General features: G+C 26.8%; 1 protein-coding gene across 1 annotated transcript; it reads left to right on the top strand.

The window, feature by feature from the left end:
• Positions 1–5,841: 5,841 nt before the first annotated feature.
• Positions 5,842–6,075, top strand: OCT59_010535 (uncharacterized protein; the record flags this gene model as incomplete). The annotated part of the gene is made up of 1 exon (XM_066133084.1): positions 5,842–6,075. One exon carries the CDS (start codon positions 5,842–5,844, stop codon positions 6,073–6,075), a length of 234 nt encoding a protein of 77 aa, XP_066000663.1.
• Positions 6,076–14,890: the final 8,815 nt, after the last annotated feature.

Raw genomic sequence — 14,890 nt, 5'->3', positions numbered from 1 at the left:
TAATTTAAAAATTAAACTATCAAGGAAAATTCTTGCGAATTTTTCTTAATACTGCTTATATCTGCCAATTCGTAAAATTAGCCAAACGTAAAGATTTGCACATTTTAACAAGAATTATGTTTCACAAGCTTAAATTGTATGTGTTACATAATCAGATGATCTAAATCTATCAAAAAATAAAAAAAAAAATTTTTTAACATTTATTCAAAAATAACAATGGAAACTACTTTCTTTTTCAATCACTTTTCAATCACTTTTCAATCAGATTTTTGTTAGGTGACTTAGAAAAGTTTATAGGCATATATAGCAGGTTTTTTTTAATCAGTAAGTAAGAAAACAAATATTAATAATTTTTATTAATAAGAAAAATCTTTTTTCATTTATTTTTAACCTTATTTCCTTCTTTTTTTTAGTAAAAATATATACAAAATAAAAATGTGAGTTATGATTTAGAGTTTTTGAGATGTTTTTTTTTGTTTTTTACTATACTAATTTTATTCTACTTGTTAATTACTTTTTAAAATTGATTTTATTAATTTATTCAATTTAAAACAGAAATGGCAAATAAAAACTTGTTAAGTAAAGTAAAAAGAGCCCAATAATACCTGTAAAAATCATCTTTTGGTAAGAATTATAATTTTAAGAATTTTTATGTCAGAGTTTTATTCAATTAACAAAACCGTTAATATCTTGGCGTACATATATGCTAAACACATATATTTATATTCATATGAAAGCCCAGAATCTACTCTACCTGAACGAAAAAAGATTATTCAAATCGAATTACTAAATGTGAAGATATTAACGATCAAAGTCAAAGGTTAAAAATAAATATATTGAACGTAATTATTCAGCAACTTGTGATCCAATTCATGTAATATTTGGTTTATGGATAGCTCTTTATTACCTCTTTCTAATGAATATAAATTCATTTGTCTAGCACACATACACGTTAGGTTATTCAACATTTTGTCATGACAATTATATTTAAATTTTTTAATTTTAATGATATTATTAAAAAAAATCAAAAAATAATATAATCAAATCAATTTTATTTATATCAGTGGTGTGAATCTATCATTTTCATGTAACTTGTATTTGCATTTTCTTAATAAAGTTAGTTTTTTGAATATAAAAACTTAATTCTATAAATCAGCCCATATGTTAATTCTAATTTAACTAATTTAGTAGTATTAAGGCTTTAATTCTAATTTAACTAATTTAATATTAAGGCTTTAATTTAAAAATTAAGCAGTATCAAAGAAAATTCTCACAAATTTTTCTTAATTCTAATTTAGTTAATTTAGTATTAAGGCTTTAATTTAAAAATTAAGCAGTATTAAGAAAAATTTTTACAAATTTTCTTATTAAAAAAAAAGAACTTTTAAATTACTAATTAAACTTTAAAAACAATCTGTATAATTTAAATTTTTAAAAAAATACTTCTGCTTTTTAATTTTCGCATTTCTATATTTAACCAATTAAAATTCAGCTGATCACCGATCACATGCATTAATAACACGTTATTATTTATTTTTTGTTTATTTTTTCAAAAATATTCTTTTTTCTTCTTTTTTTTTAGAAAAAAAAAGACAATAAAAATGAATACCAAAATTATTTTAACATATAATAATAAAAATTAGAGTAAATTTATTCATCGCACGTGCGATGCATCACCATTTTCCTTTTTTGTAAATTATTTATGTTGATCAACCTGCTTATACATCGCCACCCCCTTAAAATGGCAATGATAAACATAAAAATTTGCATCGCACGTGCGATAAATAAATTATTTCTAAAAATTAAATAAAAAACTTATTTTGATAATATATAATATATATATTTGTACCAAACTACTAATTATACAAAAAGTGATATGCACGTATATCAATTAACAATTACTTTCACTAATATCTCTCTGGAATTGTAATGGTGAATTTTAACAATATTAATTAAACAACTATATGTACACCGTTTTATGTTTTTATTTTTATATTAATATTATATGTTAACATATATTAATTATATTTTTTTTTTACTTTTATGTATTTTATTTAATTTTTTTAATATATTACTAACATTACTACTATCGTTTTATTACTTTTTTATATCTAACTAATATATTAATAATATTACTAACTTTTTATTATTTCTTTTTTATATTTAAAATAATGATAATATTACTAATTAAATTTCTTTTTTTTTACTAACCTTTTATTATTTCTTTTTTATATTTAAAATAATGATAATATTACTAATTAAATTTCTTTTTTTTTTTTGTTTATATTTTGCTAATATTATTTTTTTTACAAATAGTATATTATTTTATACTAGTTTTTTATTTATATTATTTATAAAAAATATTTGTATATTTAATATTATTTAATAAAAATTTTATTGATTATAAATGCATTTTAAATTCTATTTGCAAATATAAAATATACGATTTAATTGAATAATATATACTATTTATCAGTACAAAATATGCAGTTTAAACTGGAAAAAAGTACTGTTTATCAGTATAAAATATACAGTTTATCCTGGAAAAGTATACTGTTTGCAATATAAAATATAAAACAATATACTGTTTATTGGTATAAAACATATGGTTTTTCTACTGTTTACAAGTATAAAACATACGGGTAAAACTGGAAAAATATACTGTATGCAAACCGTATATATGATACGGTGTGCAGAATACCGAATATATACAGTATGTGAAAATACTGTAATTATATGGTAATAATACTATAAATATACTGTTTGCAAAATACGAAAATAAAGTATACTAACCGTATATATATTTTTTATAGGGATGACACACCAACAGAACAAGAATGGAACGAGATGCTCAATACCATGAATGACAGTTCAGCTCTGGGTATATCAAACATAAGTTATAAACTAATAAAAAAAGCGGGTATCAAAGTTAATAAATTATTTAGGCAATACACGGGTTTGTGTTATTACCTACAGAATATACCAATAAAATGGAAAATATCCCAACTTTATCCAATCCCCAAGACATACGATTAGGATTATAACCTAGCGAGAATGCGTTCAATCCTTTTGATTGAATGTTTACGTAAGTGCACAGTCAAAATTATCACAAAACGCCTCAGAAGCATACTCAGTAGGCATGAAATCTTGAAAGAACCTAACTACGCAGGACTATCTGGAGAATCGACATCAACTCCACTCATAATGATAAATAGTATTTTGAAAGACGTCCACGAAGAAAACAAAACAGTATGGATTGTATCTCAAAATATGGCGAAGGCGTTTGACAGCGTTGGGATGTTTCCCCTACAAAAAGCCTTAGAAAGAATCAAACTTCCACCTACTACCATCAATTTTATCATAAACATATATAAGGATCAAAAGATAAGAATTATTACAGCTTATGGCTTAACGGATGCCTTCACTGTGCGCGATGGTATTGATCAAGGGGAGGTGATATCTCCCCTAATATGGAGGATTTTCTACGATCCTTTACTTCACAGAATACAGAAAGATGAATCCATTAGGTTACTCTATGGAGCTGAAATGGCCGAATAACACAATTTGTAATGAGAAACAGAATATAAGAATACGAACCGCCACATCAGTATACGCAGATGATATATAATGGATTGCTAAAAGTAAAAATAAAGCAGGGAAAATAGCGTTAATTGCTGATGAGTTTTTTGATATTAATGACATTAAGATAAATGGAGGAAAGTCCGAAGTTATAGTTGTAAACCTGGAAGATAACAATGAAAATGAAAGGTTTATTGAGATAGGGAAAAATAGGAATAAAGTAACAGCTAACAAAGGTTCCGTTTCAATATGAATACTAGAAGTATGGTTTAAAGCGGACAAAGGTGACAAGCACACAGAAGAAATAGTAAAAAAGAAAATTTCGACAGTGTTAGGGGCCATCAGATGCAAACACATAACTCACATGCAAGCAATATATATCATCAACATGGTTCTGCTTTCAAGATTCGAATACAGGCTGAAGACCACCATTTGGGAAGACAAGAAATACGAAGAAATCTTTAAACCAATTATGAAGGTAGTCAAATACAAAACGTGACTTCCAATTAATTGTCATGACAACATTCTCTTACACTCAGCACAAGGAAATCTGAAAAACCTTTGGAGAAACCAAATTGCCGTGCAAATAACAGAATTTTTAGTAGCTCTAAACTCTCAATCGAAGCAGGCAGATATGCTCAAAATGAGGCTAAAAAAGCGCAACTAACGCTAAACATCACATCATATATATTAACGACCTAACAAGTTGTTGAACAATCATGCGTACAACGTAATAAGGAAAGCACAAGACTATCTTTTCAAAATTCACCCGTTAGTGGAAAGTGAAGAATGGAATATATCAATAATTGGCCCAAATGTGAGGAATTTCATATACCAACAGGCATCAGAGTTGCAAAAGAAAGACAAAGAATTTATTATAAGAAAAGCAGCAACCCTCTCAATATATGGGGCGCTACAGTTACTAAACCATGACGCGTTAAACACGATTTCATGGCAACAAATTTGCAACATTAATAAGAGACAAGCAAGAGGTAGGACTCCGAAGTGATTCACTACGTTATCAGGCTTCATACAATAGTCGACTCAACTGAAAGACCTTTGCAAGACTAACACAGAACCCTCAAACTCAGAAAAAGAAACAGAGATTGACAGAGAAGCCCTAATTAATATGCAAGCTTTTAAAATGAAAAAGAAAATGCCATCTAAAGACAGTAGGAAAAAGGAGTTTATGTACACATACTAAGACAGCACACTAGTATTGGGTCAAATTATTAAAAAAAATAATAAGACAGGGAAGTGTACAATACAACATTGGGTCAGGAATAGTAACAACCAGAGTGAGAATAGCAGTATGATGCATAAAGTCATACAACGTTATAGTAGCTGTAGACTAAATGATAGAAGGGTCAGCAAAGAAAGATATAACTGCCACTTCAACAGGAACTATCCGGACTTAGCTTACATTAACAGAATTTTTAGTTGTCAGGACAACCTAGATACCAAAGTTATTAAAGATATTATAGAAACTAGAGATTACTCAGGGAGACAACGTATCTCAGAACAGATACCCGACCTTATACAAATTTATGATTATGATACAGCTCTCATCCATCAAATAAGGAAGCTATGATGCAACATATAACACTGCTACACCAATTAAGATCAGTATTCAATCCATCTGACACAATTGATATATATACAGATGGCTCGCTAACAAACCGCTTTAATACAAATTTGAATGACTTTACAAAACATATGGGCACAGGTTGGGTAATAATTAATGATAAAAATGAGGTAATAACAGCTCAATTACAGAATGGCTTTCATCTACACGTGCAGAATTGGGAGCTATTCTATCAGTCATATTGGTTTTACAAACAGGACAGAGAGCGAATATCTTCACAGATTCTCAAGCCACGATAGATAGCATCAACCACACAAGAATAAATTTAACAAATGGAAAAAACAAAATTCGAATATGGTGTAAAAGTAACAATTACAGCATAATTAGTAGTATAATTAATCTTATTGATAGCAAACATTTAGGGGTAAAGCTAATAAAAGTTAAAGGTCACTCAGGAGTCAAAGATAATGAAGAAGCAGACAGAGTGGCTAAGAATGACACAGGAAAATCAACATGCATCACAATTAATGATTCACAACAGAAAGACCTAAATTATGATTTATATTGAGATGGTAAAAGGGTTGACAGACACATCAAAATTTATAGATAATTTATGTGAGTCTATACTAGAGGCATTATAGTCCTTCAATCGTACACACAGAACAATTTTCCAAGATATGACTCACATGATAGAAGAGAAAGTTACTTGGGCAATATTTAAAAAGAACACAGGATTTAACTGCACAACAACATCAGTAAATAACAATTTTATTAAACACTTGAAGCTTACAAACAATTTATTACCAACTTTGGAAATTATGAAAGAAAGGAGATATGATTTATATGGAAATGCAAAGTGCAGGCTATGTCTTGTAGAAAATGAGGATGATGATCATATAATTTATTGCTAGCAACTCAGAGATAAATGGTTAATAGTGGCTAACAATACTATAAACAAATGTGAACATATGCTTAAAAACTTTCTCTCAAAAAAAGAATATATTCAACTAAATCAAGAGGACACACAACAATTATATTTATGGAATAGAAATTTCTTTATTCATATAACAGGTTTTAACCGAGAGTTACCTATCCCATTTGTACATCTAATGTTAAGGAATTTTTTCCCAAAAGGAAGATATAGAGAACTCAGGTCTATTGTCAAGTCAAAAAAAGCCACACTAACAATTACTTCCATTTTTTTAGAAATGTTTATTACTGAATTTTATAAGGTTATTTGGCAACCACGTTGTGACCTAGTTGCAGATTGGGAACGTACAAAAGGAATTAAAAAGCAAGATTTAAGGAAAAGAATATTAGCACAACAATGTATTGCATATGAAAGAATTCCAACCTAGCAAGTGGAAGATGGTACATATGACCTGAAGGGAAGGAAAATTTTCAAATATAGTGAACAGTGGTCAGTTGCTTTAGAAAAAACAAGACAATATATGAGTCAGTTTGTTAAAAATGGAAATAGGGTAATTTGGAAGGCATATAATAATATCAAATTATATAAATACAAATATAGTTCTTCTTTTTGTTTAGAGGATAGTGAAAGCATTTACTAAAGCCATATGATGATAATGATCCTATATAATCTGATAGCTACTATGGGAGGATATAGGTGAATTTCATAAGGTGATAGTAGGGTACGGAAGCAATCTTATAGATGGGGGACTGGTTTGGAGTTTTAAATAAATTAATTATACATGTAACAGAACTTTCTGTCTTTTATATAATTAATAAACTCACAAATTGCACTACCTTGCAAAAAAAAAAAAAAAAAAATACATTTTTTATAATAACTTAGTCAATATTAATGTTGGGAATATAGTTTCACTGCCATTAAATTCCTTGCATCAAGACAAATCCAATGATATAAATTTCATTAAAATCTGATTAGTAAATCTCTTAAAAATTGGGTATATAGTATACATGAAACTGAAATTGGTTAATTTTGACCTTTGAAATGGTCAAAATGGTCAAAATGATTTCAACTTGAGCTCTCCAAAAGTCGAAATGGTCAAAATGGTCAAAATGGTCAAAATGATTTCAACTTGAACTCTCCAAAAGTTGAAATGGTCGAAATGGTCGAAATGATTTTGACTTGAGCCCTCCAAAAGTTAAAATGGTCAAAATTACATTATAGTCATATGATTTTATAGTAAACAATAATATTAAAATTCAAAGTTAACGAACTCCGCATCCAGTGATTCGATTTTTATGATCTTTACACGGTTGGATTCAGCTCATCAAGAAGATTCTTATGATATGTATTTTCATATTTGTAACATCAATATTGACAGAGTTATTTACGTTTAAAATTTGGTATTAAATAGTCTTATAATTTTTATAGTAATTTTTATAGTAAACAGTAATTTTAAAATTCAAAGTTAACGATCTCCGCATCCAGTAATTTGATTTTTATGATCTTTACGCGATATGTATTTCATATTTGTAGCATTAATATTGACGGAGTTATTTACATTTAAAATTTGGTATTAAATAGTCTTATAATTTTTATAGTAAACAATAATTTTAAAATTCAAAGTTAACGATCTTCGCATCCAGTGATTCGATTTTATGATCTTTACGCGGTTGGATTCAGCTCATCGAGAGGATTCCAATGATATATATTTCATATCTGTAGCATCAATATTGATGCAATTATTCACATTTAAAATTTTATATTAAATTATAATTATAAAAATCACATGACTATGATGTAATTTTGACCATTTCGACTTAAATTTCAACTTTTGACCTTCCCAAGTCAAAATATTTCTACTTTTGGGCTTTAATTTCAACTTCATGTATAGTAATAACCTCTTTTTCTAGATATTTGGCTAACCTGTAGTTGTCTTTTAGTTTTAGCCAATTTTGATGAACTCTTTTTTTAAATTGTAGAGCTAAATGAGGGCTACAAAATAAAAAAAAGTTCATTAAAATTGAATCACTGGATGCTGAGATATTTACAAAAAATGATTTTTTGAGTTTCAGCAAAAAGGGGTGTTTTTGGCCAAAAGTCCATTATGACCTTTATATTAGATATCCAGGGTCCTGGAAAGAGATTACAACTAAAAAGTCAGGACAAGCTGATAGATGAAAACGAGATTTCAATCCACGAACGTGGACTAATTTAAACAATCATGTATCTGGAACGTCAAAAGACAAACAATATTTTGATGCAATGGATAGTTGGTATATATTGGTATATTAAATATCAGTATATCAACTGAAAACAATACAAATGTCATGTGTAATTAATTTTATAGGATCATTTGTCTAATTGTTCAATATTATTCTAAAACAGCATAAATTAAGATCAAATTAAGTTCCATACTTACAGTGTAGATTAATATTAAATTAAGATCTAATTTGATATATACTTATTTACTATAAGAAAAGTAATATCAATAATTTCAGTATAATGATATATTTGACATACTGAGATGAAAGAATTCATATGTGCTGCATGTGACGGGATGTACATGTTGACTAACTAGACTAACTATTTTTAGTTTTAGGTTTAACTAGTGTTGTTAATGGTCTGACTCAGTCTGACTTTTAAGTTAAGCCGATAGAAGTCGTGCCAAGCCAGACTGAACCGATTGAAATTGCAACAGACCGATAGAACCGATGGGTGGCTGTTATTTTGGTCAAATTTGTAGTGCCAGCCAGAATCATAAATTACACAAGGAAAAATCTTTGTGCACTGATTCATAACGCGGGCTAAAATTTTTGTAATTTTTTGTAATGCCAGCTGGATTATTGGTTTCATCAGCCTGCTTCAATTTAGCCAGCCTAAAGTTGCAACTTGTGCAAGTTGATCAATCCCATCGGCGCGGTTCAGCAAGCTGCAGTGCAACTTAGACTTAACAACACTAGGTTTAACTATTAAGAAATGTTTCAGTTGACTATATTTTACCACGTTTTATTATTTGTAATTGTAAAACACATATTCAATCTGGACTGAATTAATCTTTATAAATTGAATTTTCTATTTAACGGCGTTATTGATATTTAATTTTATTTACCGACTTGAATATTTCTAATTTTTGTGGCTCTATACAATATTCTATGGATCGCTATTAGTGAATTACAACAGGATCCCGGAAAATACTTATATAGGTAAGGTCCCAAAAATATTTTTTATTAGTAACTCTAAGCATAGGTTTTTACTATAATCGCTAAGCATTGTTGATATCTAACCTTAAAAATTATATAAAAATAAGCAAATCAATCTTCTAACCTAATTAAATTTTTATTATAACACATATAATTTATAAAATATATTTATTAATTAATATATTTTATTAAATCCAATTTTAAATATGTTGTGAAGCTAAACTAAACATAATATACAAGTAGGTTAACAATATTCAATTAATAAAGTTAATAAACAGTAAAAGAAAAATTCGAAATTAATACTATTACAAAAAATGTAAATTTCTCCATAAGTATTATACTTACACCCATAAAAGTTAATATGTAGGTAGTTTCGACCTTGCTGAACAATTTTCAATTAATTTAGAAAGTCGATTTCATTTGACCAAAGAGGCGTAATTACGCTCTGAAGTTGTAAACGGAGAAATGAAAAATTCGGAAGTTAGTACTGTTATGAAAAATGCACTTTTCTCCATAAGTATTATACCCACACTCATGAAAATTAATATATAAGTAGTTTCGACCTTGCTGAACAACTTTTAATTAATTTAGGAAGTCGATTTCATTTGACTGAAGTGGTGTAATTACGCTCTGAAGTTATAAACGAAAAAGTAAAAAATTTAAAAGTTATTACCGTTAAAAAAAATATGCTTTTCTATATAAATATCATACTTATTAGTCTTATGAAAATTAAAATACAAGTAGATTTAACTTGCTGAACAAACTTACTTAAGCATAAAAGATAATTTGATATAACCAAAGTGGTGAGTAGTAAAATTATATTTTAAAGTAAAACATATTTATAGTAATTTTATTTAACAAAATAAACATGTATAATATAGTAATTTTATATTAAAAATAATACACTGAGTTTAATAAAAATTAAAAAGATACTATTGACAGATAATTAATTTGTTTATGTATTTATATAAAATTGTGAAATGTAGTACAAAATTAACACTCACCGTTAGTAAAAATAAAATAAAAATTAATTATAAATTCAATATATAATATTTTAAAAAGTTATATAAATATGAAAAATAAGCAACTAAAAACTCTTAGTATTTTAAAATAATACCAAAAATATGCAATTTAATTATCTTACATAGTATAAAATTTTCTTAAAATTAAGCATTATAAAATTCTTACATCATAAAACTTTACTATGTTGGCTAAGCACCTTGGTACCTTACATATATAAGCATTTTCCGGGGTCCTATTACAACCTTCCTTATAGTATTTACCCTTCCATAATTCAGTGTTTAATAATTCTGATTCTATAAATCTATGTTTAAACTGAATATCAAAGAATGGTGCATTCTTATACCATTTGACATATGCTAAAAGATGGGTTCTTAACTCTTCAGGTAATCTAAGTGTATGTTCAAAGTAATATTGAACCTCCCTTAGATATATGTTAATTGTTTCATCACTAAATGCTTTTCATTTCGCAAGAATAGTTGAATTTGTTTCATGACAACCTGCAACCACAGATCTAAATATTTCTGAGCCAATTTGTAATTTTGCATACTGGTTAATTTGTAAGTCCATAAATCCTAATATTTCATTATGATCTTTCTTGTATAACATTTTGTATCATTTACATATAAACATTTGCAATTCTGAAAAAATAATAACTCTTAAATATGATGGTTTAAGTAGTTGATCTGGTATTGCTTCAGTACCATATATTTTAGATATGCTATGTCTCATGGATAGGAAATATTATAACTCTTCTCTTTCTGCTATAAGTGCCAAACTACCTACATCTTTTTTTTTTACAAGAAAGTAAAGAGATTTGTCTAAAAGGCCAGATGTTCATTTACGTATTAGATGATAATCAACCAAAGTATTTTTAAGGACAATTTTCATCAATTTAGGCTCTATTTTTTGGTTACTGTTGGAATATGATTCTAAAAATAATGGATTATTATTTTTTTTTTTAAAAAAAAAGATATCAGAAGGCAACAAAATAATCAAGTACCTTACCTATATACCTATTAAATCTCTCAAATGGAAAAAGCCAAAAACTATATATAAGACCATAATCACGTCAGTAATCAGAAATATGAAGTGCAGGATGTATGTTACTTGGTATGAATTCTGGTCCATATGTATTTTTTATAAGATAAACCATATTTTTTAATCTCTCTTGTGCTTCTTTTAAATCAACTTCAGTAATAATAGGACCCTGTTTACTTCTAATAGAGGTCCCCCACAAGCTTAAGATAAAAATTACATAGAAAAGTCAAAAAAACTAGTTGAATTCATAAGGTAAAATTCTTTATAAATTAAAAAAAAGTAAATGTATTTCTGTGGTAAGTTTTTTTTATGTAACTGTTAAGTATATGGTAAAATTAAACAGGATTTTAAAATGTAACTTGTAATTATAACAGATAAGGTAAAATTTATGATTTCGTAAAATTTATTAGTATATACTATTTTTAGCATAAAGTTTATTACACAGACACGTAAAATTTATTATACTATTTTTAATTACAAGTTTATTACACAGACACGTAAAATTTTATTATATAAACACGTAAAATTTATTATACTATTTTAGTGTTTATTACACAGACACGTAAAATTTATTATATTATTTTTAGCATAAGTTCATTACACAGACACGTAAAATTTCATTACATTAACACGTAAAATTTATTATATTATTTTTAGCATAAATTCATTACACAGACACGTAAAATTTTATTACACAAATACAGACACATAAAAATTTATTACACAAACACATAAAATTAAAAAAATAAATATGTAAAAAAGAATTTTTTATGGATATCCATGTAATATAAAAAATTATAAAATAAAGTAAAGAATGGAAAGGGTGGTTGGGGCAGTAGGTGGGATAAATTAAAATTATTTTTTTTTATTTTTTTTTGTCAAAAAATAATATATATATCTGTAACTATTGATCAATTTTGAACTTATTTTAAATAGAAACTTTTTTACATTTTTTTAAAATAATTATATCTAAAAATTAGGCCAATTTTAAAAGAAATAAAAAGTACTAAATGTATAAAATAAATTGTTTTATATAATCTATAATTATAAATGTTACTGAACTTGTAAGGTAAAAATATATGTGATTTAAAAATGTAACTGGAAAGCTAGTAGAATTACTTAGTAGAAGGAAAATTTGGAGTATGGTAAATTTACATATAAATCTTAAAAATTTTACGGTGACCTCTATTAGAAGTAAGCGGAATCCTGTAATAATTCTTGTTACTAAAAGATTATATGTCCAAACAAAATATCCTAAAATCTTTCTATCATTATCATCCAACATATCCCACAAGATAGTTGTAAAATAAATTATAATAAAGATCTTCCATTGATCAGCAATTAAGTTTGAGAATCCATCACTTCCAATTGCAATTTTTGGAGGAATACAACCAATATCAGAAGGTAATTTAATATGGTCCATTCTATTTTGTGCCACTCGAAGTTGTTTCATACTTAATTTTTTCTGCACTACATCAGGAAATTATATAGTGCGAAAAGTTGCGCAAGTTTACACATCATAATATTTCGTAAGCTTCCAGACCCGCTGCAAGTTTGCGTAAGCGTAATATTTTGTAACTTTTTAAAATATTTTGAAATATTATGATATGCAAAGCTTCGTAATTTTACGATTTGTAATATTCCATAATTTTGCGGTTCGCAATATTTCGTAATTTTACATAATATTTCATAAGTTTTCAGACCTGCCGCAAGTTTGCGTAAGCGTAATATTTTGTAACTTTTTAAAATATTTCGAAATATTACTGTATGCAAGGCTTCGTAATTTTACGATTCGTAATATTCCGTAATTTTACTGCGTAATACTTCGCAACTTTTTAAAATATTTTGAAATTCTATGATGCGTAATGTTCTATAATTTGATAATTCGTAATATTCTGTGATTTTACACAACTTAATATTTCGTAATATTTCAAAATATTTCGATAAATAATACTTCATTTTCTGTACTATAAGTTTATAGAGGTACGATCCGAATTCTAAAAGACCATCCGGATTGAATTCGGATGCTCATTAGCACATCCGGATTCAATCCGGATCGTCAAACTAATCTTAATTCTGGCCGAAATTGTAATTTTGGGCGGAATTGAACGAGAGTTAGCTCTGCCTAAACTTTTAGTACTGGCCCAAGCTAACTATAATGCTGGTCAGAATTAAAAATCGGATCAATCCGTCAAAAATAATCGGATACGGATATCCGATTTCAATTCGGATGAACGGATCAATCCGAATTGACCGGATTACGGATCGTAGCACTATAAGTTTATATAATGTATGTTTTATTAGATATAATCATAAAAAATTACAAGTATTTATTAATATATACAGAATACATAAAAGTAAAAAAAAGAAAGAGTAGAGTAACAATATTATTAGACGTAAAAAGAAGAGAAACAGCTATAGTAACGTTAGTATTAGATATAAAGATAAAAGAAATATTGTTATTATTGTTAGTATTAAGGTAAAAAGAGTTAAAGAAACAGTAAAAGGAGTAAAAGAAACATGGATATTATCGTTAGTATTAAAGTACAAGTAAAAAGAAATAAAGGAAACGTAGATAGTATTGTTAGTATTACGACATAAAGTAACAAAGAGGTAAAAAAAAAATGCGTTAATATTAAAATAATTAGTATTAATAAATAAATATTTCTATATCTGCAAAGTAATTGAACAAAAGAATAAAGAAATAAAGAGAAAGGAAAAAATAAACATGTTGTTAGTATTGTTAGTATCTTTAGTATTAAAGTACAAGTAAAAAGGAATAAAGGAAACATGGATATTATTGTTAGTATTACGATACAAAATAACAAAGAGGTAAAAAAAAATGAAAATAATTAGTATTAATAAACAAATATTTCTATACCTGCAAAGCAATAAATTATGAAATATATGTAAATATATTGTATATAATTAAAGAAATAATAGAAAGAAGAGACAAAAAAATTAAAAATATTGAACAAAAGAATAAAGAAATAAGAAACAAAAATAAATAAGACAAAAACGCGTGCATGATTAAATGATTAAATGATTAAATCACATGCAAGGATCAGCCTACTTTTGATTGGCCAGAAAATACGATATCATAAAATTACGGAAATCCACATTTTAAAAAATCACAGAAATTGTATATGCACAATTACTAAATATTATCCCCTCGTGATAAATTAAAAATTATCAACACAAATTCAACACAAATTTAACAAATTTAACGAAATTTGGCCAAAATTAACAAATTTTTACCAGAATTATCAACACAAATTGAACACAAATTGAACACAAATTTCAGCCACGATTTATTTATGTCACACCCGTGTTGTTAAGAATTAATAACCATTTTATTTATTAAAACTATATTAATTATGGTAAAAAAAAATGCTATTACGTGTGATATATATAAAAAATAATATTTATTTCCTATGCAACTCATAATTCTCTAATAAACTATTTACATACTGACCTTCCTCCTCCGTGTTATAAGAGTCAATAGAAAGTATATCATCGTCAGCTATGCCGCCA

This window comes from Rhizophagus irregularis, chromosome 18 (genome assembly GCF_026210795.1).
Source record: "Rhizophagus irregularis chromosome 18, complete sequence".
In the NCBI taxonomy this organism is placed as follows: domain Eukaryota; kingdom Fungi; phylum Glomeromycota; class Glomeromycetes; order Glomerales; family Glomeraceae; genus Rhizophagus; species Rhizophagus irregularis.
This window is presented reverse-complemented; position numbering and strand designations above follow the sequence as displayed.